Genomic DNA, 27,594 nt, shown 5'->3' with positions numbered 1-27,594 from the left:
TTTCTAAGTCTCAAGTAAACAAACATCCTTTGAAGTGTGCTTCTGACTCAGCTGATGCCTGTTCTAGAACAACAGTTGCTGGATCTGTTATGAGATGGTTTGCATGGTTACATTCTTAAAATTATACCAGTGGGAGGGACTTCCAAGATGGTTGCACACTGTGTAACAGCTTAATTTCAGCTCTTCCAGTGTGAAAACAGAAACTCAGAAAAGAGAGCCAGTGTATTTGTCTTTCTGGGTAAATTTCACTAACTGAGTATTAAGCGCACTGCCTGGATGATAGCAAAAAACAAATTCAGAGAACCTGAAAGAAAATCAGTTACAAAAGGTGAGGAGAAAACACTGGGTGGGAAGAATCTTGAAGTTGTTCAGCAAAAAGCAGTTCAAGATCCAGCTTTGGTGCAAAACATGACTTCCAGTAATCTAGAGGAAAAAATAAATCATATGTGCTCAGAGCAGAATAAAATAAATGAAACACTGAAGGATATGTCAGCTGAAGTAATAAAAAGTAAAAAAAAATGAAAGAAGCTTTAAGCAGCTATTTGGATGAGTTAATAAACTGCAAAAGTCAGAGGTCAAAATGAAGAAAAGGCTGGCTGACTATGAGACTGCTCAGGAGGAGATGTTTCAAAAAAATATAGAATTAGAGGACAGAGCACGTAGGGAAAACCTCAGATTATCTGCTGATTCAGAGAAACTGAAAGGAACAGACTGTATTAATTTTATGAAAGTACAAATAAGCAACTGGACTGGTATTCCACAGCAGGAGTTGTTAATTGAAAAGGCAGATCATGTGTATGCTCCAGACCTGGCCATTAAAAGCAGCTCAGACCTTTAACAACACAGATATAATCCTGCCAACAGAAAGAGTTGACTCTGACAAGACTGTGGCAGAAGGACAAAGTACTAAAAGTGGGGAAACAGTAGTGTGTTTGTAGAAAAGGATTACTCACTGTACACCAGGCAGAAGACGAGTAAATTTATTCCAGCAATCAGGGAATGTCGAGAAGCAGGTATGAGATTCAATTTGCTGTATCCAGCTATATTCAGAATATTTTTTTCCTGAAGGGTCAAAAATCATTTTTGATGCAGAACATGCTAAAGAGGAACTACAAAAATTTGTCCAACAAAAGTGAGCTATCAAACAGAAGGGGAATCTGCTTCTTATTCCTCTGATAATAAAGCCCATTAATAAACTATGCCAATAAAATATTTGCCAATGCTCCAAAGAAAATGCTTGAAAGATAGAAAAAAAGCACAAGAGATGTCTAGAAGAAACAGAGTACAGTGGAAATGAACCAGAGACTGTATCTGGTTGATAAAGATCAGCAGGAAGAAAAACAATGACTTAGAAATTGATGCATATATGTGGGATTAGAAAGCATTACTTACATTTTGAAATATGATGGAACAAAGAAATCCTGGAAATATTGGATTTTGTTGACTTTGTTAAACTTGTAGGGGACTCTGAAGCCTATGTTCTACTTCATGTCTTTAATGTTTAGAAGAACATTTAGGAGAGGGGAAGAAGAAGGAAAGAGTCAACTGTAAGTAAAACAAAATTTTACTCAACAGTAGTTTTATAATGTATGACATATATTGTATGCTATAAAGTAAAGCTTTTCCAGTTGCTTATGTCTGTAATAGGGATACTTAAATAGGACCCCATATTTTCCTTCTTTCTTTCTTGTTCAGTTTTAAGAAGTATAAACACTTCAATGTAAATAGAGAAAAAATCCTGGAGAAAAGAACATGATGAAAAATTGATCTTGATCTTCTTACTTTTGCAGAGAGAATGCCTGGATTAAGGCCATTGACTTGATTTAATAACTGGTTTTAAGGGAAGTAAATAAAAGAATGCTGAATATAATAAAATGTTTTCCTGTAGCACATACATTTTCACAAAGAAATGTGGAACCCTTATGATTGAGGGCAGCTGTGTATCTGGTTTTCAGGTTTTTATGGAGACAATTGGGTAACGGACAATAAAAGCAGAATACTTCTTCCAGTGGCAAGGAGATAATGTTTTCTGAAAGCATTCAAGTTGTTTTCTACATTTGTGAGAGGAATAAAGATAAGACTTAAACAGACAGCACTTGGATGAAGTAGAAGCTCAAATTTGTACCATGCATTTTAGCATGGATAATGTTCATTGTAGGTTAATTCAAGCCTGTGAGTGTGGCTATCAAACTGAGTCAATTGTTCCTGTTAGATGGTTAAACTTAATTATTTGAAGATGTACATAGCTTTGTGAGATGGAATTAAGTTAATAGGTTCTGGTTGTGTGTTTTTTTATTTGAAGGTTTTCATTAAAATAAAAATTCTTTTAAGATGTGACATAGGGTCAAATTGATATGACAAGAAACAACTAGATCAACCTGCTAAACATTAGTGTATGCATGTAACACAGAGCTGAGACTAGGCATTAAAAAAATATGTTATAAAAAAAAAGATGTTATATATAACAGGTGAGAATGATAACTTCTTATCATAATTACACTTTCCATATTATCTTTAAATGTGTATGGCCTCACAGATATATACAAACAAGAAAGAGTGCTGAACTATGTTTAAAATGCAGAGTGCAAATAGCTGTACTACAGGAAGCACATTTGGAAATAAGTGAGCATGTGAATTTGATAAAGGATTCCAGGATGGTTATTCAGTGGAATATCTGTGAGAAAGAAAAAGGGGAGTACTTATATTAATTGCGAGAGGAGCTCCAATACTGATAGAAGAAAAAATGATAGTGGTAGACTTGTATTACTAAGGGGCTACTGGCAGGGGAGGAGGATTATGCTGGTATTTATTCCACCTAAAACTGCTACAGTGGAACTAAAGAAAATTCTGGGAGAAGTAATCAGCTTTCAGCAGTGAATACTACTTATAGGTGTAGACTGGAATTTGATTTGCAACAGTGAGGATATATATGGGAGGGTGGCTGGATGGGAAACATAACAAAAGAGGGTAGACCTTTTAAGAAATTTATGAAAATATTTGGTATGGGGGGTATGGAATGTGTGCATTCAAAAGTAGGAGTTCAGAGAGAATTTACATATTATTCCCCAAGGTACAAAAACTAGGCTAGGCTAGACAGAAGTTATATTTCACAGGAACATGTGCATTTAATTGACTGTTTTGATATGTATCCAATAACAACTAAAATTAAAAAATGCAGGTTAATGAAATAAAAATGAGGGACTGGCACTTCCCCACCTATACATTAAAAATAATGGTATTTAAAGAATGGGTAGTGGAACTTATTCAGGAGTTATTAGAGAAGATAGAAATTTCTGAGGGAGTAGGATAAAATTAAAGTGGAGTTTAAAAATAGGGTGGAAATAAAAAGAGACATAGTTAAGGAGTAACAAGAATTATTTAGAGGGACAAACTAAGGTTGAAGTATTGCAGAATAGGAGGATTCTTTACAGAACAAGAAAATGTGCAATTGCAGAGTGCTAAAGAGAAAATAAGGGACTAAATCGATAATATGCACGAGTTTAGCAAGATTGCTTTTAAGGAAATGTTATTTTGATTATAACTACAGAGTACAAAATCTTTTAGTACAATGGCTCAGGCAACAGAAGGTAGGAAGAGTTGTTACCAAGCTCAGGGAGCCTTTAACAAAGAAAATAAACAGAGATCTGTAGAGATATTAGAAGTACTTTGGAAATTTTATGAAAATATGTATAAAGCAGAGAAGTGTGGAAATCAGAAAAAATACAAGTGGAAATGTTTATGGAAGAATTAAATATGAAAAGGTTAGAGGTAGATGAGGCTAGGTTGCTAACACTTAGGATAGGAAGTGATGAGTTAAGAATGGTGATTTATAACCAATCTACAGGAAAGTCTCCAGGAATAGATGCTATTCCTGTAGAGGTCTGGAAGCTAGGAAGGAAGAAAGTGATAAAGACCTGGAAGGTTTTATTTAATAGTATTTTAAAAGGAGGAGAACTACCAACATCCTGGAAGAAAGCAGTGGTGGCTGTAATACCTAAGGATGGTAAAGTCCCATCAGATCCAGCTTTGTGTAGGCCTGTTTTGATTCTAAACCATGATTATAAAGTGTTCATATCTATAATGGCTAAAAGAATGGCAAAGGTGGTGCCAAAATTAATAGATATGGATCAGTGTGATTTTGTGGAGGGGAGGCAAACATTTGACAACATTATTAAAACAATGATGATCCAGAAGGAAGCAGAGCAGAATGTAAGAAAATACCACCATTATTGTTGGGTCTTGATTTAGAGAAAGTATTCAACAGAGTAAGCTGGGATTTTTATGAGTAGGGCAATGGAAGCATTTGCATTCCTTGATAAAATTATTAGCTTGGTTAGGAGGATATATGCTGGATTGGAGGCAAAAACTAGTGTGTGTATGTGTGTGTTGGGGGGGTCCTCTGTGATGTTTTATTTGAGCATAGGAATTGAGAAGGGGTGTCCTCCATTTCTTATTTGCATTATATTTATAACCATTGGCAAAGAAAATAAGAGACTCAGAAATTCAGTAATATAATTGGCATGGTAGTCAAGAAAAGTTGGCTTTATTGGCAAATGCTGTTATTTTATACCTGATAATACCAGAAAGGGACATTTCAGAGCTGTAGAACATTTTGGGAACGTTTTATGTCTTTTTGGGATACAAAATTAATAAAGATAAAACAAAGGTGATAGCTATAAACTGTGCACTCACACACAGATTGCTTCAGCAATGCCTATATTTATGGGGGCATGATAAAATGAAGTACTTTGGAGTATGGATTAAAAAGGATTTTGTAATGGCAGTTAAGGATATGTGGGAAGAGACTAAACAAAAGGTAATACAACAGATGAGAAATTGGTAGATCTGTTTTATGGATATGGATAGCAAGTTACAAGCAGTGAAAATGTTTTAGTCGTTTTGGCTTTGTACACAGGTTAGGCATAGTTTTATTTGGAAGGGGAAGAAGGCAGGTGTCTAATGTGATACGTTGATCCTTCCTCTAGAGCCAAGGTGGTTTGGGATTACCTGATTTGAAGGGTTATTTCAGAGCTACACAGTTAAGACTCATATACATAGCACAGGCAGAAAGCTATAATTCAAAGTGGAAAGGGATGATGATGAAACAGAGAGGAAGCTCCAGAAACAAGGAGAAACAGTGATTTTGGATGCAGATCCTTAAGGAGAATAACAATAACCATAGAGAATATTATATTTATAAGCAGCAGAAAGTATTCTAAGAATTAAGCCAACACAGGGATGAAGAAAGGAGATTCTGCCTATAGTGATGACTGCAGTGGGGGATACAAAAAATAGGCAAGACAGGACTGGAATTTACTGGAGAAAACTGGCAAAGGAGACAATGTATTGTGAGCAAAGAATTAGAGAGGGAAAGATAATAGAATGGGTAGAGGCCAAGAACTCATGTGGACTGCAAGCTAGAGATTGCCTTCTCTAGCAAGGATTGATATAAGAGTATATTCAAAGAGAAAGAAATAGGGGAATCCTAAGTGAAAGACCAGCACTGGTAGAGTGTTTAGTAGAATCTAGAACAGACACTGCTTTTAAAAAGGGATAATTAGTAGGGCATATAAAATATCAGTCAAAGGAGGTTAGAAAGGATAGAGAACAGAGATTGGATAAGCAATTCACAAAGAAACAATGGACGGATATATGTATAGCTCACAAATATGCAACAATGTCTAGAAGATTTAGGATCTTTGCTTGGAAGTGTTTGCATAGATATTTTTATTTCCTAAGCAGACTCCAAAGACTTTTTCTATGGTAGATTGCAAATGTTGGAGGTGTGATCAAGAAGAAAGAGGTAACTGGTAAAATATTTTTTGGGAGTGCAATGAGTTGGCAGACTTTAAAAATTTCATGCAAACTACTTTATCAGTGAGCAAATTGATGTAACTTAAGAAATGATTTTTTGAGCTGTGTCACAGAATCAGAATTGCCTGGACCTAGTAAGACCTTGCTGATTTTAATTCTGGTGGCTGCCAAAAAAGCAATTACTAGAAAATGGCAATTAAAGTTTAAACCAACTGTACTAGAAGAAGTGTGTATAGTAATGTAGATAAAACAACTGGAAGTGGTATCTTTAGAAAGGGGTGGGAGCAAATTGCATAGAAAAAAATGGGAATTATGGGAACAATGCATGCAGAATAATGTTTGGAGGAGGAATGATGTTTAAGGGAAGGCAGGAACTGAATAAACTTTGTAATGTTTGACTGACAATGACAAGGTAGATTATAAATGATCTATAATGTTTGCGACTGAAAATATGTCAGTATGGTTTTTCATTTATATAAATTTATGATTGCCTATGTCATAAGTGATAATTTAATAAAGATGTTTCTTTAAAAAATTATACCTGTGGACGTTAAAGCTGAAATTTTGAATTCTCCCCTTGATAGTAGGGTGGATTTCGGACCATCAGCTGCTGAGGTCCTAAATAATTGAGATGAGAGAGGGAAACTGATTCAGGGAGTGAGTCAGATTTTTCAGCCCCCCCCCCCTTCTCCACATTTGTTAAAAGGGTCAACCTTAACTTAGAATATTTTTTATAAAAAGCAAAATAAGCAGACTGTCAACTTTTGGTAAGCAGACATTCAAATAATCATGTCGATGCGGCTAGAAAAAGAGAGAGGGAGCCTCCCAGAAACCAGGGCAGTCCAAGAAGACTGAATGACTATCTTCAAATGTTAACCCCACCCCACACCCCCATTCTCCTCCCTCCTTTCCAAGGGATTTGTCCTCATTCAGCAGATCAAACTTTTTCTCTCCTGTCTTTCAGCATTTGCTGACTCATGGGGTCATAGACTCTGCTTGATTTTATCTGACAAGGAAAGATTTTTATTCATCAATGTTTCTGGTACCAAAAAAAGAAGCTTCATGGCGACCAGTCCTAGTTCTTTCATTTTTCAATCATTTTCTGAAAGTCTCAAAGTTTAAAATGCTATCCCTTCATAACATGTCACCACTTATCCTCTGATCAGTTTTTGTGTTGGTAACTCTATATTTAAAGAATGGTTATCATCATAAACATGAAGCTTCAGATTTCAAACATTTTTAATGTTGTCTGTTTTTGGATTACTCTGTCAGTTCTCTACATTATCATTTGGGTTATTAACTGCTTCAAGGGTGGTCACAAAGTGTTTACCACCAATGATAGCCTATTGCAGTACTGCAGGGTCTTCAAAAATGTCCTTATTTAGATGAGTTGGTTATCTTTGCAGAGTATTTCCTAAAGTGCCAAAAATCTCACACTTGAGTAACAGATCACAGATTAAGTAAGCAGGAAAACATTCAAAAGTCTTGTTTGACTCCTTTGCACAGGATTGTATTCCTGGGGTCACTACTGGATACTTATCCTTAGAGCTTTTCTTCCTGAACTTCAAAGATGGCTGCACATTGGCCAATAGCTTAATTTCAGCTCTCCCAGTGTGAAAACAGAAAATGAGGAAAAAAGGACCACTAAAATTGTAAGCTTGTATAAAGTTCAGTTACTGGCTAGGAAGTACACTTTGTGTATGCCAGCAAAGAAGACATTTGGAAAACCTGAAAGAAAATCAGCCTGAAAAGGTGAAGAGAAAACAGTGGCCTTATGAAAGCGGTGTACTTTGGAAGAATTCTAAAGATCAGCTTGGTCCTGTGTAGATATTTCTTTAAAGCATTACAAACTGTACTCCTTTTCCAGGTCTGGAACAGACTTTGTTAGGACCATTCTCAAGGGGCTCCTAGACCCTCCTTCTCCTCTTTAACTTTATAAACTGTGGTATTCTACCCATGTAGCTGAAGCTGTTGAGCCAGTGAACAAATAATAAGTATATCACAGTTGTGCAAGTAAACATGCTATAACAATAGATGTTTGAATGATTAATACTGCATTAACCTCCCTCCATTTCTCTTATTTTTGTATTTTTATTTGCCAGGATGTGGATGTTAATTGTTTTGTACCTAGCTTGACCTCTTTCTGGGCAATTTCCTCCCTCTTCCGGTTGGCTTGAGAGCCTTGAAGGGTGTTGGTGCCCAGACAGCTGATTTTCTGCAGTTCTGATTGAGGTCTCAAGGGTCTGGGCAAGTTGAAGTTACCCTGAAGCTTTGGAAGCTGGATGGCTGTTGTATTCTAGGCAGGATATAACGCATATAGCTAAGGTTACTGCAGTAGTGATCATTCAGATATCTACTGCTGTGGTAAGTTTACTTGCACAATTGTACTTGATCTCTTAGTGACAACATCAGTTGGGAATTTTAGGCCATATACACTGTAGTAAGGTTAAGGATAGGTTGTCTGCCCCTAGCTAAATATCCCTTGGCATATCACAGCTTTCAATGAAGCAGTATTTGCTTGTCTTAAAAACATTCTCCAGTCCCTTCCATTTTTGTCTCGTTCTCATTTTTCCTTTGTGATTGTCAGATGTCAGTAAATTGTGTGTTGTAGCATTTCATATCATGCTTCTTGTGAAAGTTTCCTTGCCTATAGACATTACAAATGCAAGATACAAATATATTACTGGCCTGCTGAATTTGGTAGCAAACGTTTGTCGTGTCCATTCTGACAACATATAGTTTACTTCATTCCCTTGGTGCCTATTATAACTGGCAATATTATTTTAACCACGGTTAGCACTGGGGCCCTTCAGGTCAAATGTTTGCACCAGTATTGCCTAACTAGTTACACTGTAACAAACAGATGAAATTCAGTGAATTGTATATTTTATTGTTTTTACAAGGGTTTACGTAACCTTCTTTAAAGTGAAAATAATGAGAAGAAGCCTGCTGTCCTCTACACAATCTCCTTGCATCTTTTACAGCTTATCAAAGAATATATAGGAAATACCAATGTGTTGTCAGTCCCATGGCATAAAGAGTTGTTGTTGTGTCTTTCGGCTTTTCCCGGTTAGGGGTTGCCACAACGGAACTCTGGTCCGCTATTGATTGGCAGTGGATTTTTACGTGCCGAGTTGCCAGCTCTGATGCACAGCCTTCAATGAAGGTACGCCCATTCACGCATGTCTCCACACAGAAGAAAGATACGCCCATTCACGCAGTCTCCAGACAGAAGACGCTCTAGCTGAAAATTGAACAGGAAAACATCTTACTGTGAGGCGACAATGCTACCGCACTACCACCACTGCAAGCCCTTAATATGGTTCAGGCAACTTGGGTTCTATTAGTGGCTTGAGCATCTGAGACAATGGCAGATGACATGTCCATAAGCACCCAAATTCGTAGAAGCTAACTGGCAGAGGACAGGAAGCCAGTCATGATGTGTTTCATCCAAGAGGCAGAGCAGCTTGCTAACTTAACTCCACACAGAAGAATAGAGCACTTTGGTGTGGTCTGCCCTTTGCTCAGTCGCTTGGAAATTATCAGGGCACATGCCAATGGAAGGCAAGGAAACTAAAGGTAGGTCTTAAAGAGACCTCTCTTAACAGATGTTGGACAGCATGACCCCCCCCATCCTCAGGATGCACTTGGGTTCCATGTTAGCCCTGCTCCTATTTCAGTCTTAGGCCAGGGGTAGAAGGGAGTGACTTAAAGACCCATCAATGGACATAAGACATTATTGACAGTTGTCAGAGTGAAGCAGGAGAGCAAAGTTTATCCAAAAATAAAATACCAATTTTCCACATGATTAGTGCTTTTTATACTTATGTGATATCTGCTCTGTCCCATGTGCATGGTCTTAGAGCACTGCCTCCATTGAGATCATGTTACCAAGTTACCAACTTCAAAAAAAATCTCCCTTTCCTGGGGAAAAATAATTGACTCTAAAAAGTTAATACTGCCATTTTATCCATGGCCAGTTTGCTGATATACCGACTCAGGTCTGAACTCTGGTGCCTTACATGGGCAGTATGTCTAGCCACAGTTAAACTGACTGAATTTCTGTATAGTTTATCTTTAGGTTCATCTCCCCCAGTATCCACATCTCATGCAGTCTTACCCAATACCAGTGAACTCCTTTTTCTTGTGTTTCACATCTTTTTGGAACTCTGTTCATTTCTTAGCTGCCAGCAGGAATTTGGTTAAGGGGATTCATGATGGCATCTACTCACAAAGCAAAGATGCCTATGAGTGGTGGGATGAGTGCTGGAAATATCTTGATTTGTTTTCACAGATACTGGAGACATTTTTATGTCATTTGTAATCAGTCTGAGAATATGACTGGATGTTAGCCTACTTTCCTTTCCAGAATGCCTATTACTTGTAGAATGCCCTTTTTTATAGAAAGGTCTTCTAGAATGCTTATCATTCTGCTACATGTGATCTAGGAATGACTGGAATTAATTGCAAAGCCAATACTGAATATGAGCATCTTACTAATCCTGATGGTGCAAGCCAAGCATTGCTTTTTAACATTTAATACATAGATGTTTAACGTCTTTACTGTTTAAATTCTGTATTTGAATTACAAATGTCACTGTAACCACCCTACCTGAATCTAGTTCCTACTGTAGCTATGCTATTCTTTTCTTTTTATTCTTCTATCCTTCCTTAACATATTTCTCCCTCTGTTGATTTCAGTTTCTAGTCAATATACTGCATTTTACTATCCTCTACTCTATCTGTTATACCCTCATGCACTTTTATTATATATAATTTCTGTCTCTATTCTTTTTCTCTATCATCATGTTATATATTGCAAGTCTTATTGTATTATACTTCTACTGTAACATGTATTTTTTATATTTGTATTGTGGAGCTTTTCTACGTGGGCCTCCGCTGAAAAAGGGCTTTGTCCCAGTCAGACTTTCCTGGTCGAAAGGGCGGGCACGGTGGTGCAGCGGTTAGCATTGCCACCTCACAGCAAGAGGTTTTCCAGTTCGATCCTCGGCTGGGGTTCCTTCTGTGCGGAATCTGCATGTCCTCCCTGTGGTCGCATGGGTTTCCTTCGGGTGCTCTGGTTTCCTCCCACATTCCAAAAACATGCTCTAGGTGGATTGGATACTCTAAATTGGCCTTGGGCATGCATGTGCGTGCCTTCCATGGAAGGTTGGGCACTGGGCTGGCAACTCGACACCGTAAAAACTTCACTGCCAATCATGAGCGGATAGGCGAGCCGCTGTGGTGACTCCTAACCAGGAAAAGCTAAAAGAAGAAGAAGGACTTTCACGGTCAACAAATGTCAAATAAATAAATTACCACATAGCATAATACCCACAGAATAAACAACTTATTTTTTTCTACTTTTTATTGTTTCACTTCTACTCTAAGACTTTTATTCTTTGAAAGTACATACAATTTGTTTTTCAAACCTGTGGGAGGCTTTATTTCCTGTATTGTACTGTTACTCCCCATTCACGCCAGTAACTAATATTATTTGCATGTTAAACTTTCACTAACAGACTTCTTTGTCTCTGTGCTCTTTTAATTAAATTTCTGTACACTCAGTGCCAGAATTATTTCTGTTGAACAGCTGTGATGGAGGGGGTAGCATTACTGCCTCATACCACTTGGTTCTGCACTTTGCTTCCTGTCTGAAGTGTCTTTTTTGGGGAGTCTGCAAGCTCTCCTTGTCCATGTGCCTTTCTGTTGTATGCTCTGGTTTCTCCTTTTATCTCAAAGAAATGCAAGTAGACTAATTGGAGATCCACCAAACTGCCAGCAAATATATGTGCTCTCTGGGTGTGTTGTTATATGTGTGTGTGTGCACGTATCTGTGGTTGTATGTGAATGCATTGAGTGATGGAGTGGTGTCTTGTTCAGCATTAGTTCCTGCACTAGGTTTTTACATCCAAAGGAAACAGTGTGTATCATAAAATGAATGAATGAACCTGAAATATAATTTAATACATTTGCTTACCTAGCAGTTGTCCCAATTTATATCTCAGAACTTTCCTCTTCTCTCAGGAAAAATTGTAGTTTAGAACAAATGGTTGGAATAGCTGTCATTAAAATAGGTAAACTAAAAACTTCTTTTTCATAAAAATACATACGTTTGTCAACTTTCTTAGCAAATACTCAGTTTGAAAAAGTTCCTGTGACTTTGGATCTTTGTCCCTAATAGTTTTCAGTGAAGAGAGTGGAGAGCTGTGACATTTGTACTGTTATCTTTCTCTACCTCAAGATGCTTTTATTTTATGTCTTATTATACAGCAGACATGTTATAGTTTACTTTGTTGAGAGATTGTTTATATGGAAGTCATCAGTTATGCATCTCGTTCTCAGTTTAGTGGCTTCAATGGTCTAAATACTTCACTGTTGTATTAACTAAACTTACATTTTTTGGAACAGGAATTACCAGAAAAGTGGAACAATACAAAGAAAATCTCATTGTCTGTGAAGCATGAAGTTGCTCCCCTTCAGGCTGCTGAAGTTTCAGTTATCAGAAGGAAGTGTGCAGCATTTGATGTAAGTAACCCTACAAGACAAATGTGTTCCTTTCTTGTCATCTGTCATTTCTGCACATGTAGATATAAGGATGAATGCATACTACTTGTACCTTGTGTCCCTCTGATAGCAGTACATTGGTGTAATGGATTTTTTTACCTTTTACTGTAGTAAGCAAACATTTTGAAACATAGTACTCCTGGCTTCACTTTCCATCTTTTTTTTTTTTTTGTATTTTTTCCATGAGGAAACACTTGAAAGTTGCTATTGGAGTTATTTAAAACCAAAATGTATTTATTTCTTTGTGTCTTAAAAATATTGCTGAGTGATACAAGATGGAATTTTTCAATAGCTGTATTAAATGCTCATTTCTCACGCATATTTAATCATAGTGGTAGTTTTCAGTTCAATAATGGATTTTGTGTGTGTGTGTGTGTGTGTGTGTGTGTGTGTGTGTGTGTGTGTGTGTGTAAATATATATATATATATATATATATATATATATATATGCTAGACTGTAAATAGAGCAGATGATAGGAGATATTTCTGCGCTGCTTTGAGTTTATTTACTTCATACTAGGCTTGTTTGAACCAGGCTGTGCTGAGGTGCATCATCTCTGGGATGTTTTACAAAATTCATGAGGCTCCAAGAGCAATCTAAGTGCTTTTTTCATTTATTTTCACTTATTTTATTGCCTTTACACCTGTCTGTTGTTTTTAGCTGTGCCTTATAGCTAATTTATCACATTTGCACTATTTTTAAAGCAGTTTACTGTTTGTGTATTTTATTGCTGTTTACTGCAATTCATTAGTGTTTAACTGTATTTCATTACTGTTTAACTGTATTTTTTCATACTGTGAGTTCTGTTTTTGTCTATAAGTGGATATTCTGTGCTTTTCTGTGAGTTTTACTGAGTTTGTAACCCTTAAATTGAGTAGCATAGTCTGGATACAGGTTTGCTGCATCCAGAGCTGTTTGTTTTTGCCTTCTGTGTTTCTGGCAGCCATCTTGTGTTTACCTTCTGTGTTTCTGGCAGCCATATTGTGTTGTTGGGGCCAATCTTGTTTGCTAGTGAAAGTAGCAGAGGCTGCTTGGACCTTAGCATCCAAGTGCTCTGGATTGTGCGGAATGCTCCGCATTTGTGATTGATTTTACCCACTGTTCCGCTGTTCCGCATTGAACAGTGGTAGCTCTGCTTTATGAATTTTGATTGGCTTGTATACTGCAATTAAAGCAGCCAGCCAGCATTGCGGTATACAAGCCAATCAAAAGCATCTGTTCCTGCGCTAATCAGGAGGCATAAATCACAGCCAATGTCAAGCCTATTAATTCGTCTGCAAGTTGAGAGGTATGCCCACCTGACTGACTGGCGCAGTCGCTATGGACTTATTCGTGCATATAGGTTTTACTATTGCGGTACCACACACGAACGATCCTCATTTATGTGATGTTTGCATTTTAGTATCCCACATAATTTGTTTATATGCTTTTGTATGTTATCCAGGAAACAGTAAGCGTAATACATATCAAGTTTCATTTTATGTGCAACACATCTATTTAAAAGTTAGTTTCTTCCTTTAGAAATAGAAGGGGTACGAAGAAAGCTTTTCTGCTTCTGACAGATTCATTTTCGTCAAATGTTAAAAATCGTCTACTACTTTCCCAACATCATCAGTGATGGTGTCATTATTGTTATTAGTCCAAGACACCTCAGTTTTGTCTTGTTTGCTGAGTTTTGTAATACTGCATTCACTAAGGTGGGCAGGAGGGTATTTGTGACTATTTTCAGTGGAAGCTGCCTCCATAAGTAAAACTCTTATATGTAGTTCAGCAGTAACGATTGGCAATGACTGGGGATAATGTTAAATAAATAAGTAAATAATTATAAATTAGCAATGCAAAGTTGTTTCTGGAATGGATCAACAAAAGTGTGATGCTTTACTGACTACCGAGCAGACGTAAAGAACTTACAAATCTTACAACAGTAAAAGTGATATTATGATGCAGACATATGGATTTTTTTTAAATCAGCTGCATTTACACTACATATATTGAGTAAAGTCAAGATAAAGCAGCCTAAGAAGTAAGTTTCAAAGATGTTTACTGTAGTATGAACTGCAGTAAACTTATTGTTTATGCACGTTTCTGTCTTTCATTTCAGTGCATCAATTTTTTTTCACTTGGTTTACCTAAACAAGTTGACATTGACAGTCAAGTACCTGATATAGTCAGCTGTTATTTATTTTATTGTGTTTACAACACCAGAGAATTCACAGGTACTCAACAGATGCTTGTTTAAGATTTATTGTAGTTTTAAAATTTCATCTGAGCTGATCATTGCTTGTGTACATCCTGTAATCATCACTAAATTTGTCAGAACACCCTAAATATCCATTAGCTAGACAAAACAGACATGCTTGTGTGTATTTTACAGACTTACTAATGTAATTATTATAGCTGTGCTACACAGGCTTATGTAACTACAACTATTGTAGCTTCTACTGCCTGACCCTGCATTGTAACTGCATTAGTATGTAAAGTTAACTAAGGTGCACATACATGAACAGCTGGCTGACTGGCTGACTAGCTATCAGGTTAACTTGGAGGCAGTGTTCCCTTGCTCCATCATCCTCTTTGTGAGGTATTTCTTTATGTATACATATACATATACATATATATATATATATATATATATGGTTCTACCTGACATAGTCGAAACCACACAACACCGACAACCACATCACCGACACCACATATTCGACAGTCCATAAACACGAAACCACACATAACCGACAACGAAATAACCGACGGTACACAAACACGAAACCCCATACACTGCACACACCACAATAACAATTAAAAACAAAACACATCCCCATTCCACAAACCACACACACAACACAAGCACACCAAAATCCTTACAAGCCCACACTAAACCTTACCCTAACCCTAAGGTCCGTCACTATCGCACACTTACCTACCGCTCCTAACCCTAACTCACTTAACCCGCCTATCGCCCCTAACCCTAACTCACTTAACCCACCCTATCTCCCTAACCCTAACTCACTTAACCCACCCCTATCGCTCCCTAACCCTAACTCACTTAACCCACCCCTATCGCTCCCTAACCCTAACTCACTTAACCCACCCCTATCCCCACAGACCGTCAATCTCCACACTTACCTGCCTCGCACCCTAACGTCCGTCACTACCGCATACTCACACAGCCTTTCCCCATGTCGGCATCCTCGGCGTTGGTGTTGTCATCCGTCGTGTCGGTCTTCTGCATTGTCGATGTTCTGCCACTCGCGATTCGCGTCGGTCTTCTTCGTTTTCGATCTTCTGGAGCTCCGAATTCCGCTGTCGGTCTTCTGCGCTGTCGACGAAGTCAGGTAGAACCATATATATATATATATATATATATAGGTTCATAGGTAGGTACTAGGCTATCGGCCCTGGGGCCTATACAAGCCCAGCCAAAAAGGTACCCTGGCTTTTGCCACCCAAGAAAATTATTTTCCTGTGCCACTGTCGAGCAGAGCCACAGAGGTGATCCCTGGGGTGAATTTCCTATTTCCTATCCAATCATCAAGATTCTTCTTGAAGAGTGCTGATGAGGAGCTTTGTTTGATATAGATAGGTAGTTTATTCCAGAGTATGGGAAGTCTCTGGGACAGGAATCTATCCCTCCGGCGTGTTCTGTTTAGTGTGGTGACAAGATTTAGGTCCCTAGAGCTTGTAGCTTGGAGGGATTGGGATTTCTTTAAGTGTGGCATGTCCAACAGCTCTGGGTTTGACATAGCTTTGTATGTTAGGCAGAGATCACCTCTGAGTAGGCGATATGCGACGGAGTAAAGCTGGAGTTTTTTGAGACGGTCTGCATAGGGCATCTGTTTGAGGCCGGTAATCCTCTTTGTGAGGTATTTCTGCAGCCTTTCCAGTAGTTTAGTGCGTACATACCAAAAGGGGCGTTGTACTCTATAATGGGTCTAATGAGTGATGAGTAGAGGGGAACAATGACCTCTTTTTTTCTGGATGAGAAATCTTTTGTGATGAGGTGTGCCACATAGAAGTATTTCCTGACTACTGTGGCGATGTGATTATCAAAGGAGAGACTACTGTCCACCTGTGTCCCAAGGTCTCTTATCTTACTTTCGGTGTTAAGTATACTACTGCCTATGTTGTAGTTCATGGGTACAGAGTTTTTACCCAAGGGGATGACAATGCACTTTTTGGAATTGAGCTTGAGGCCATGGCTCTGACACCAGGCATCTGTCTCAGTGAGGCCCTTTTGTAGGATGTCCACATCGTTAGGAGTTTCGATTATGGCTCCTAGTTTGCAGTCATCTGCAACCTTTGTTAGCCAAAGACTTTCTGTGTTAGCCTGTACTTCAGAGAAGTAGATACCAAACAAGAGAGGACCCAGGACTGAACCCTGTGGTTCTCCACTTGTCACTGGTCTGAAGTCGGATTTGGAGTCTGCTACTTTCACAGTGTGGGTTCTGTCAGTGAGCCAGTTGGCAACCCATCTTGTGACATAGGGATTTATACCTAGTTTCGTGAGTTTATCTATAATTCCAGAGTGGGGGATGGTGTCTAAAGCCTTGGCAAGATCTAGATAGGCTGTGTGAACCACCTTACCCTTGTCTACGGCTTTGGTGACTGCTTCAAAGAAGTCTATCAGGTTTAGGAGACATGATCTGCCTTTTACAAACCCAAACTGGGTGAGATCCAGAGTTTGGAGATTACCAATGTCTTTGTTTATAAGTTCCATGATGATACATTCCATGGCCATGCAGACCAGGCTCGTCAGGCTAATGGGGCGGTAGTTCCCGGGGTCCGTGGTGGCTCCCCCCTTGTGGAGTGGGATAACCGTTGCTGTGTGCCATTCAGCAGGGACAAAGCCTGAGGTGAGGCTATGATTGAACGTGGTACTTAGGTGGGGTGCCAGTTCATTCTGTAGTTCATGTAGAACGCAGCCTGGGATGTTGTCTGGTCCCATGGATGCTGTGTTCTTGGCTTTGGAGAGTGTGGTTTTTACCTGTGCAGCTGTGATTACAGGAACTTTGCATTCTTCCGGTATAGAGATGGGCTCTCTAGGGGGTGAGAGGGGGGTAAAGTTAACACTGAACCTATCTGCCAGGATGTTGGCAATATAAGTTGGGTCTGTATATTTAGTGCCATTGTGCTGTAACTCAGAGCAGATCTGAGTGTTGCCATTGAGATTCTTGACATAGCTATAGAATGCTTTGTGGTTGTCTTTAGAATCAGTGGTGATTTTGTTTTCGTAACTAGCTTTGGAGGATTTTATCAGGGATCACAGCTTCTTACTGAGGCTGACCAGGGAGCTCCTCCACTCATGGGATTTTACTCTCTTTTGCAAGAGTTTCTTCCTTCTGTTGTACAGTTTGTTTATGGCAGGAGACCACCAGATTGGCTTCCTTTTTTTGGAGGATAGTGTCTTGGTTCTGTTTGGGATAGCACGATCCATGCACTCATGTAAGTGCTTATAAAGTGCAATTGTGTAGGGTTCAGTAGTCATAACTGCACGGGTGTCATGAAGTTCACCACTTCTGTCTTAAAAAGCATGAAGTTAGCTTTGGAGAATTTTTTTACCATGGTTTCCTTAATGGGGGGTGGAGGCAGGATGTGGATATCTAGGGTAATTAGCTTATGGTTGGATCGGACCAATGAGGCATTGACTTCAGGTGTGGAAGACCGGTCACTCATATTGGTAATGACTAGATCTAGGATATTGTTGCCCCTGGTGGGGGTGTGGATAAGTTGATCCAGGGAATTGGAGTTTATAGAATTCCAGAAAGCGTTGAGCGAAGGAGTTGGTACATGAGTAGTTTTCCCAGTTAATGCTGGGGTAGTTGAAATTGCCCATTATTAGGGTGTTTGGTTGAATCCTAATATTTTCCAGTACATCAAGAAAAGAGGAGTCGGAATCCTGGGGCATGGTGGGTGATCTGTAGCAAGCTACAATTTGGATTGCAGTTTTGCCCAGAGTTAGTTGCACTTGGATAACCTCGGCTGCATTATGCTGAGCAACTAGCCTGGAGGTGTGGATATCCTTAATGAATATGGACACACCTCCACCTTTGGTGTTCCGGTCCAGGTTACATGGCCGAAAAGTGTGGTATGAGTTGAAGCCTGGTAGTGCAGGGGTGCTCTCTGGAGCCTTGAACCAGGTCTCAGTCACTGCACAGATATCGATGTTCTCCATTTTAAGGAGTGCCTCGAGTGAGTGCATTTTGAGATTTAGACTTCTAGCATTGAGTAGCATCACCCTCAGTTTTTGCTTGCCTGTTCCTGTTACGGTGGTGAATTTGTCATTTGAACCTTGCCTAAAAAAGGCACTATAGGGGCGGCAAGAACTTTAGTCAGTGTCCGGAATCCCAGGGGTGACAGGTGCAGGCTATCTCTGGCAAAGCATCATGGTCTGTCGACCATGTCATCCCAGGCAGACAGATACTGGATCCCTTTAGAATGGCACCAGAAGCTTAACCAATTGTTGAAGTCCTTGTACTGATTTTGGTGGTGTAGATTTAGTGAGACTATGTGATGAGTGTGGTGTGGTGCAAGTGTTTACCTTCTCCTCTTGACTGTCAAGTTCAGTCTTGATTGGAGAGAGCTTTACCTCCAGTTTGGCTAGATAAGTGCATCTCTCACAGGTTGTAGTGTTGGGTGGTAGGAGGAGAGGGTTGTCTGTGTACATGAGGCAATTTCTACATTGCCCCAAGATGCCTAGATTCATCAGATAGACAGGAGAGAACACTGGGAGCTGACCCTTGGACATGCCTGAATAAAAAAATATTTTCCTCTAGATAAGTGAGGAAAGTGAGTACAAGAGCTGTTTTCTCTAAGCAAGTGAGGAAAGTAAGTACCAAAACTGTTTTCCTCTAGGTAATGAGGAAGGTTGAGTGCTGTAGTAATTAGTAGGTTATTTAGTGCTTACAAGTTCTGAACAAGTGCTGATCACGAATAAGCAAATTCAAGTGCTAAAAGTAAGAATCTGTATCTGGACTAAACTAATTACAGGAAAGGGGGGAAACAAGTGCAAATGTGGGCTTTTAAATCAGAAAGTTGAGAGAGATGGAAAAACTGCCCAAATGGCCAATAACTACAATTTCTGGGCCAGAACCACTCCTTATGTGGTAGATAAATTAACTAGTGCTTACCATTCCCACTGATAAGCTAGAAGGCTTCTCTCCACACAGAAAGCTTGGGGGGGCTCAGAAGCTTACATACAGTCCTGGATACAGCAAATCTGAATCTGGACTACACCAGTTACAGGAAAGGCATTTTTTTTTTATATACACAGAAAAGTAACTATAACAGCAGTCAAAACAATTCAAATGCAGTGCAAGCTAGCACACTTGAGTATGTAGCAATGTTAGACCAAACAGTTTAAAAAATGCAATTAAATTAAAAATGACTAAAAACAATGCAGAAGGAGTCTATTAGGTAGAATGAGGTAAATAGATGGGACTGGGGGGAGTGTCCCAGATCAAATCTACAGTGGGGGCGGGCAACTGCAAAAACCTCCATATTTAAACAAGACAGGAATATGGGGTGTGGGTAGGGGGAAAACAACACCTTCAGCAGAGATCTGAAAAGCTATACAGTGAAGCAAAAATAACAATGCACAACTCTGAAGTCAGCCAGCAATGATATAAAATTAGTTAAACAACAATTACCAGTACATAACTCTGAAGTGCCAGAAAAATATACTCAGCTCTGTATATCTCCAGATAGTTTGAAGAGCACTCTTTCAGGACACAGGAAGGCTCCAGCAATGATATGCTGACAGGTATATATCTTCAGGACACAGGAAGGCTCCAGCAATGATATGCTGACAGGTATATATCTTTATATATATATATATTTATGCTGACAGGTATATATCTTTATATATATATATATATATATATATATATATATATATATATGTATATATATATATATATATATATATATATATATATATATATATATATATATATATATATATATATATATATACATATGTACACACTAAGTTGGGGCACATATCTCCAGGGTCGCATACTGCTGTTTTCTGTGTATTTCTTATTAATTGCCTTTGCCTTTAGTTGCAAAGCTTGCAGTTCTAAATCTACCAATGTATGCATGGAAGCTACACTTGAACTATATGACTGTGGCCATCAGTGCCTTCACTTTTGGCCCTGTCTAACACCAGAAGAATACATGGAAGGTGACTTTCTTGGAGAGGTTTAGGAAGCAGGCACTATCCACAAATAAGATTTATGTATACTCACAACATTTGTCTTCTTGGTTTATTGTGAACAACATTTTTGTCACTTTGAACATTAAGCCATGGACACAAAAAATAAGACTGAACTTAACTTACTCATGACTTTTGTTAATAGCATCATAGGATCAAAAAGGTGTCTGTGATTTTGCCACAAAACTACTTATTTTTTGAGGAACAGACCAAAAACATGAGGCAAAAATCTGGGTTTTCTGCAAAAGTCTGGGCAGTTGAGAGGTATGAATTTAAGAGTGGATATGTGTGTATGTGTGTGTATGCATGCATGCGTGTGTGTCCACGTGTATATTTTGGTTGAAAGGCCATGACCATGATGAAGGTATGCTTTTCGCCCAGTGCGAAAATAGGGTGTTCCACATTTTGACTGTTTGTCACACATTGCAGTGGTCTGTGTTCCACATTGGCCTCTGAGCACGTTGAGACCTATGGCCTGGACCTTGTCTGGCACAAGCTGATTGGTAAAGAAAGCAGAGTCTGTCTGGATTGGCTAGATGTCTGTGTTACTAGAATCTTCTTTTTTATGTGATATTTAAACCTTGGATTTGAGCTGGTTTGGGCTTGTTTGAACAAGGCTGTGCTGAAGTGCATCATCTCTGTGACATTTTATAAAATTCATGAGGCTCCAAGAGCAATCTAAGTGCTTTTTAATTTATTTTCACTTATTTTATTGCTTTTATACTTGCCTGTTGTGTTTAGCTGTGCCTTATAGCTAAGTTATCACATTTGCACTATTTTAAAGCAATTTACTGTTTAAGTGTATTTTATTGCTTTGTACTGCAATTCATTATAGTTCAACTGCATTTTACTGCATTTTATTACTGCTTAACTGTATTTTTCATACTGTGAGTTCTGTTTTTGTCTGTAAGTGGATATTATGTGCTTTCCTATGAGTTTTACTGTGTTATTAACCTTTAAATTGAGTAGCATAGTCTGGATACAGGTTTGCTGCATCCAGAGCTGTTTGTTTTTGCCTTCTGTGTTTCTGGCAGCCATCTTGTGTTTGCTTTCTGTGTTTCTGGCAGCCATATTGTATTGTTAAGGGCCTATCTTCTTTGATAGTGAAAGTAGCAGAGGCTGCCTGGACCTTATCTGGCACAAGCTGATTGATAAAGGGACTGGCTGGATTGGCTAAATTTCTCTTACTAGAATCTTCTCTTTTATGTGATATTTAAACCCCAGATTTGAGCTGGTTTGGGCTTGTTTGAACCGGGCTCTGCTGAGGTGCATCATCTCTGGAACATTTTACAAAATTTCAGAGGCTCCAAGACCAATCTAAGTGCTTTTTCATTTATTCTCACTTATTTTATTGCACTTACACTTGCCTGTCATTATTATCTGTGCCTTTGGGCTTGTTTGAGCATTGTGTACCACAACTGCACTGTCTTTAACCCATTGTGAGGTATTCCAGCTACAAATTTTCCCTTAGTAGCACTTGTATTATCACATAGTAGTACTTACCTTAGACCTTCCACCCTTTACCACCTTAGCTCTCTCTGGCCTCTCTCCCTCAGATTCTGACAAATGTGGATGGACAATTTCCTACAGTTTCTCCTGCCAGTCTGGTCGATATGTGCATCCTGAGACAGTGTAGCAACAGCCTCATGTACATGGACAACCCTCTACTACTACCACCTAGGAATACAATTTGTGAAAGATGCAATTACATTAAGAACCTAGAGTCTATGCTCTCTCCCTCACAAGCCAGTATATCTGACACTGAAATGGTTGATAACACAAATATCACACCTCAGACACCACCCACACCTAAACAACTGGCACCCACATATGCAGAAGTCCTCAACAAAAGCATACCCAAACAAAAGAGACCTCCAAGGCAAAAACATACATAAACTCCACAGCCCACCACACCACAGAAAACACATAGTCCACACACGTGTGTCTCACAGCCTCTAAGGCCTAACCATAAACCCCAATATATTAGTCATAGAAGACTCCATTGTGTGACACTGGATAAGGAGAAAGCCACGGTTAGTTTTTTGTTAGGTGCCAGAATCCACCATATCACACATGCACTCAAGTTTCTCAACAACAGGTACTGCTATGACTCTGTCATAGTCCCTGTTGGTGTGAATGACATGAGATGTACCTCCCTGGACTATATGAAGAGAGCAAAATGATCGATTTCGCTGAATATGTGTCCCAGGAAGGTATGTTCCTAGCCTTAAGCAGCATTCTACAGTCACCCAGAATGATGCCTCAATACAAACAGAAAAGTATTACCTTTAACAACTGGCTTAGTTTCTGGTGTCATTCCAAGGGGATTCATTACCGGACAGCCTGGGAACACATGATCAACAGACCATGATGCTTTACTAGAGATGGCCTGCATCTGTCTCCCTTAGGCTTCAGACTTTTGTCAAAGGCTCCTGCCTTCCCTGTAGTGCTTTTTTTTAGAAAATGACATGAGGTCAAAACTACCAACATGAACATTTCATTAAAACGCAAATTAAAGTTCATGCTGCTAAATGCTAGAAGTCTAAACTTGAAACTGTACTCATTGCAAACATTCTTAACCCTGGAAGATGCTGACATTTGTGCAGTCACAGAAACCTGGTTCAAAGCGGCAGAGAGTACCCCAGCCATACCTGGTTACTCATCCTGTCATACATTCAGACCCCAAACTGTGGGCAGCAAAGCAAAAGTAGGTGGACTTTCAGTATATTTTAAAGACATACACAGCTTCAGCTGGTCAAACAGTATGACGCACAGGAGACACTCCAGGTGCAGTTAACCATTGACAAGACCCCTATTCAAATCATAGCTACCTACAGGCCCCCAGTATTGACTCAAGATGCCCATTCCACCTATCTGGACCTCTTTGAGTCTATCAAGATTCAAATCTTTACCGTGATCCTGAGCGACTTTAACTATCCTACCATAGATTGGAAGAACTACTCATGCTCAGAGATTTTTTGATTTCATCAAAGCAAATGCCTTGGACCAGCTAGTCGACCCCCCCCCCCCCCCCCACAAAAGATGATAATATCTTGGACTTGGTATTAACCAACATGAGTAACCACTGCAGCCTACCTACAGTGTCATCCTCCCTGGTAAGATCAGACCACAAAGCGGTCACTTTCCAAGTTGCCATCTCCCCCGGCCCCCAGCTAGGGTCAAACAAAAAAATTCTCCAAAGCTGATTACAACCTCCTGAATGAAGGTGTAAACAGCTTCACAGCCCCCTCCCCTTCCATAGGAACTGGCACAAATGTCCAAACCTATATCAAAGTACTACACACACATTTATATAGCTGCATAGAATCAGGAATACCCGACAGGACAAAATCCTCCATATGCAAAGGTATGGAACGCATCATCATGGACCTAATAAACAAGGATATAGGGAATCTCTAAACTCTGGATCCCACACAGTTTGGTTTTGTGAAGGGTAGATCATGCCTGCTCACCTTGGTCGACTTCTTTGAGTCAGTCACCAGAGCTGTGGATGAAGGCAAGGTGGTTCATACAGCCTACCTTGATCTGGCCAAGGCTTTTCATACCATTCCCCACTCAGGAATCCAAGAAAAACTCACTAAGCTTGGCATCAACCTCTATATCACTAGGTGAGTTGCAAACTGGCTCACAGATAGAACCCGCAGTGTGAAAGTAGCTGACTCCAAGTCAGGCTGCTGACTAGTCACGAGTGGAGTCCCACAAGGTTCGTTCCTGGGTCCTCTCCTGTTTGGTATCTACTTCTCTGAAGTCCAGGCCAACATGAAGGGACTCTGGCTGACAAAGTTCACAGATGATTGCATGTTGGGAGCTGTTATTAACTCCCCAAGTGATGTTGACATCCTACAGAATGGCCTCACTGAGACCAAAGAATGGTGTCAGAACCATGGCCTTAAGCTCAATGCCAAAAAATATGTCGTCATCCCCTTGGGGAAAAACCCGGTTCCCATGAACTACCACATTTATGGTAGTTCACTGAACACAGAAGGCGTTATAAGAGATCTGGGAACACAGGTTGATAGCAACCTCTCTTTTGATCACCACGTTGCCACTGTGGTCAGAAAGTCCTTCTGTGTGGCACATCTCATTACTAAGAGTTTACATCCAGGAAGAAAAGAGGTCATTGTCTCCCTCCACTCTTCCCTCATTAGGCCAGTCATCGAGTACAATGCCCCATTTGGCGTGTACCTCACTAGACACCTGCAACAACTGTTGAGGCCGCAAAAGTCCCTCACAAAGAGGATCCTAGGCCTTAAACCCTTGTCCTATATGGACAGACTCAAAAAACGTCAACTCTTCTCTGTCTCATATCGCCTACTTAGAGGCGATCACTGCTTGACCTACAAAGCCATGTCTGACCCAGCTCTGTTAGAAATGCCACATCTAAAGGAAACCCAATCCCTCTGCACCACATGCTCCAGAGACCTCAACTTCATTACCACAATTAACAGAACATGCTGGAGGGACAGGTTCATAACCCAGAGACTGCCCATGCTATGGAACAGACTTCCCATACATGTCAAGCAGAGCACCTCGCTGACCGTCTTCAAGAGAAATCTTGATAAGTGGATGGGAAACAGAAAATTCACCCCGGGGATAACTCCAGTGGCTCTACTCTACTGACACTGGGAACTAAGGTTGGGTGGCACTATGCCAGGGTAATCCTATGGTTAGGCTTGTAAAGGCCCCAGGGCCATTAGCCTAGTACACACCTAAGAACCTCAAGGAAGCTTAAACCTGTCTGGTGAACATTTGCAATAAATCAACTACTGCTGTCTAGGACCAAGAAGGAGCACGTGCCTAATTGGAAGCAATCTCTCTTTGGTCTGAACAAGCAAATAAGAACACTAGTGAAATCCTCCAAAGCAAACTTCAAGTCCAAACTGGCCACATCTACTAAAGACAGTGATAAGACCTTCTTCACATATGTCTGCAGACTCAATGGAAGCACTCGGATCTGGTCAGAATTGGTGGTCAAGGACACCACATACACAAACACCGTAGATATAGCCAACCTGCTGGCAGACAGATTCAGTGAAAACTTCATCCCTCTGTCCTGCTAATCAGTAAATCAGGACATCCCCAACATCTGCCCCACTCCCCTTATCTCTAGGGAGCAAGTCATCACTGCCCTCTTAAAGGCAAAAAAATAGAGCCTCCATGGGACCCAATAACATTCCAGGCTGCATCCTTCATGAACTCGGGCAGGAACGTGCAGCACCATTAGGCACCCTACTCAACCAAAGCCTGAGTACCGGCTTTTTCCCAGCCAAGTGCACGACAGCCACTGTCATCCCATTGCACAGTGGTGGAGTGTCCACTGATCCAGGAAATTATAGACCCATCAGTCTAACTAGCCTGATCTGCAAGGTCATGGAACATATAGTAATGGACCTCATTAGCAAGGACATTGGCAACCTCCAAACACTCAATCCCATAGAGTTTGGTTTCATCAAGGGGAGGTCACACCTGTTAAATTTGGTTGACTTCTTTGAAACAGTCACCAAAGCCATGGATGAGGGGAAAACAGTGCACACCGCCTACCTTGACCTGGCCAAAGCCTTCAATACTATTTCCCACTCGAGTATAATAGATAAACTCTCCTAACTAGGCATTAATCCATATGCTACCAGATGGGTAGCAAACTGGCTCACTGATAGAACCCACCTAGTCAAAATAGGGGAAGCCACCTCAAGCAGTAGACCCATAATGAGCAGTTTACCCCAGGGATCGGTCGTGGGGCCTCTGTTGTTTGGGATATACTTTTCTGGGGTGCAGGCCAAAACTAGTGGGCTATGACTGACCAGATTTGCAGATGATTGCAAGCTGGGCAGTGTCATCAATTCCTTTAGTGATGTAGACATCCTCCAAGAGGGTCTCACCCAAACAAATGACTAGTGCTGGAAACATGGCCTCAAACTGAATGCCAAAAAAATGCATCATCATCCCTTTGAAGAGAGTGACGTCCCCACAGATTATCACATTGATAACAAAGTCCTAAGCACGCAATCAGTCATGAGGGTCTTGGGCACCCAGGTTGATAGCAAACTGACTTTTGACCACCATATTGCCGCCCTTGAATGGAAAGCTTTCTACATGACCCACTTCATTAGGAAGGGTATCTCATCCAGGGACAAGTAGGTCATAACATCCCTGTATTCTTCCCTTATAAGACCCATTATTGAATACAACACCCCTTTTGGCATACACCTCACAAAGCATATGCAGCAGCTGGAGAGACCACAGAGATTCCTCACCAGGAGAATCCAGGGCCTCAAACATCTACCCTACACAGATAGGCTAAAAGTCCTGTCTCTCTACTTAGTCTCATACAGACTCCTCAGAGGTGACCTTTGTCTGGCATACAGAGCAATCTCAGACCCTACCTTGATAGGACTGCTGCATATCTGCAAGTCAGACTCCAATAGAGTAACTCATATGAGTGACCTTAACCTGGTCTGTGACAGCAATAGGACTTGTTGGCAGGACAGATTTATGTCCCAGAGGCTCCCCGTTCTGTGGAATAGACACATCAAGCAGAGTACCTAATTATCCTTTTTAAGCTCAACCGGGATAACTGGATGGGGAGCAGAAAATACACCCCTGAGATTCCACCTGTGTCCCTGCTGGACAGGGCATCGGGTGCTGACCTGTCAGAATATGGGCTAAATTCTTGGCTAGGCTTGTAAGGGCCTCAGGTCCAATAGCCTAGTAACTTCCTATAATTCTGTGATCCTGTGATCCTATATTCCTGTTGTTCAAATGAAATGCTGAACTGACTGCATTTTGAGAAGGAACAGCTGTGTAGTGCAGAGCTGAACCAACAATATTGCAAAAGAGAGGTTGGTTTTGTTGCTGTGAATATGGCACTAATCTAGTCTTTACATAACTGACTGATGTAATTTGACTTAAAATGCAACTTTACGCAATTACAATTTATTTGTTTAGAAAAATATTCACAGTTGTCCGTGTTTAATGGTTGTAT

The 27,594-nt window shown here is 40.1% G+C and overlaps 1 protein-coding gene across 1 annotated transcript in view; it reads left to right on the top strand.

Moving 5' to 3' along the window:
- DNAH11 (dynein axonemal heavy chain 11) overlaps positions 1-27,594 on the top strand; it is a 4,606,558-nt gene that overhangs the window by 842,130 nt on the left and 3,736,834 nt on the right. The window contains exon 19 of the mRNA XM_044065542.1: positions 12,226-12,342. Within this exon, the coding sequence (XP_043921477.1) occupies positions 12,226-12,342 (117 nt within the window). The remainder of the gene's footprint in view (positions 1-12,225; positions 12,343-27,594) is intronic.

Source organism: Protopterus annectens, chromosome 3.part0 (genome assembly GCF_019279795.1).
Source record: "Protopterus annectens isolate FY-2018-M chromosome 3.part0, PAN1.0, whole genome shotgun sequence".
Taxonomy (NCBI): Eukaryota; Metazoa; Chordata; order Ceratodontiformes; family Protopteridae; genus Protopterus; species Protopterus annectens.
Note: the sequence above shows the minus strand (reverse complement) of the source record. Positions and strands in the feature narration are given on the sequence as shown.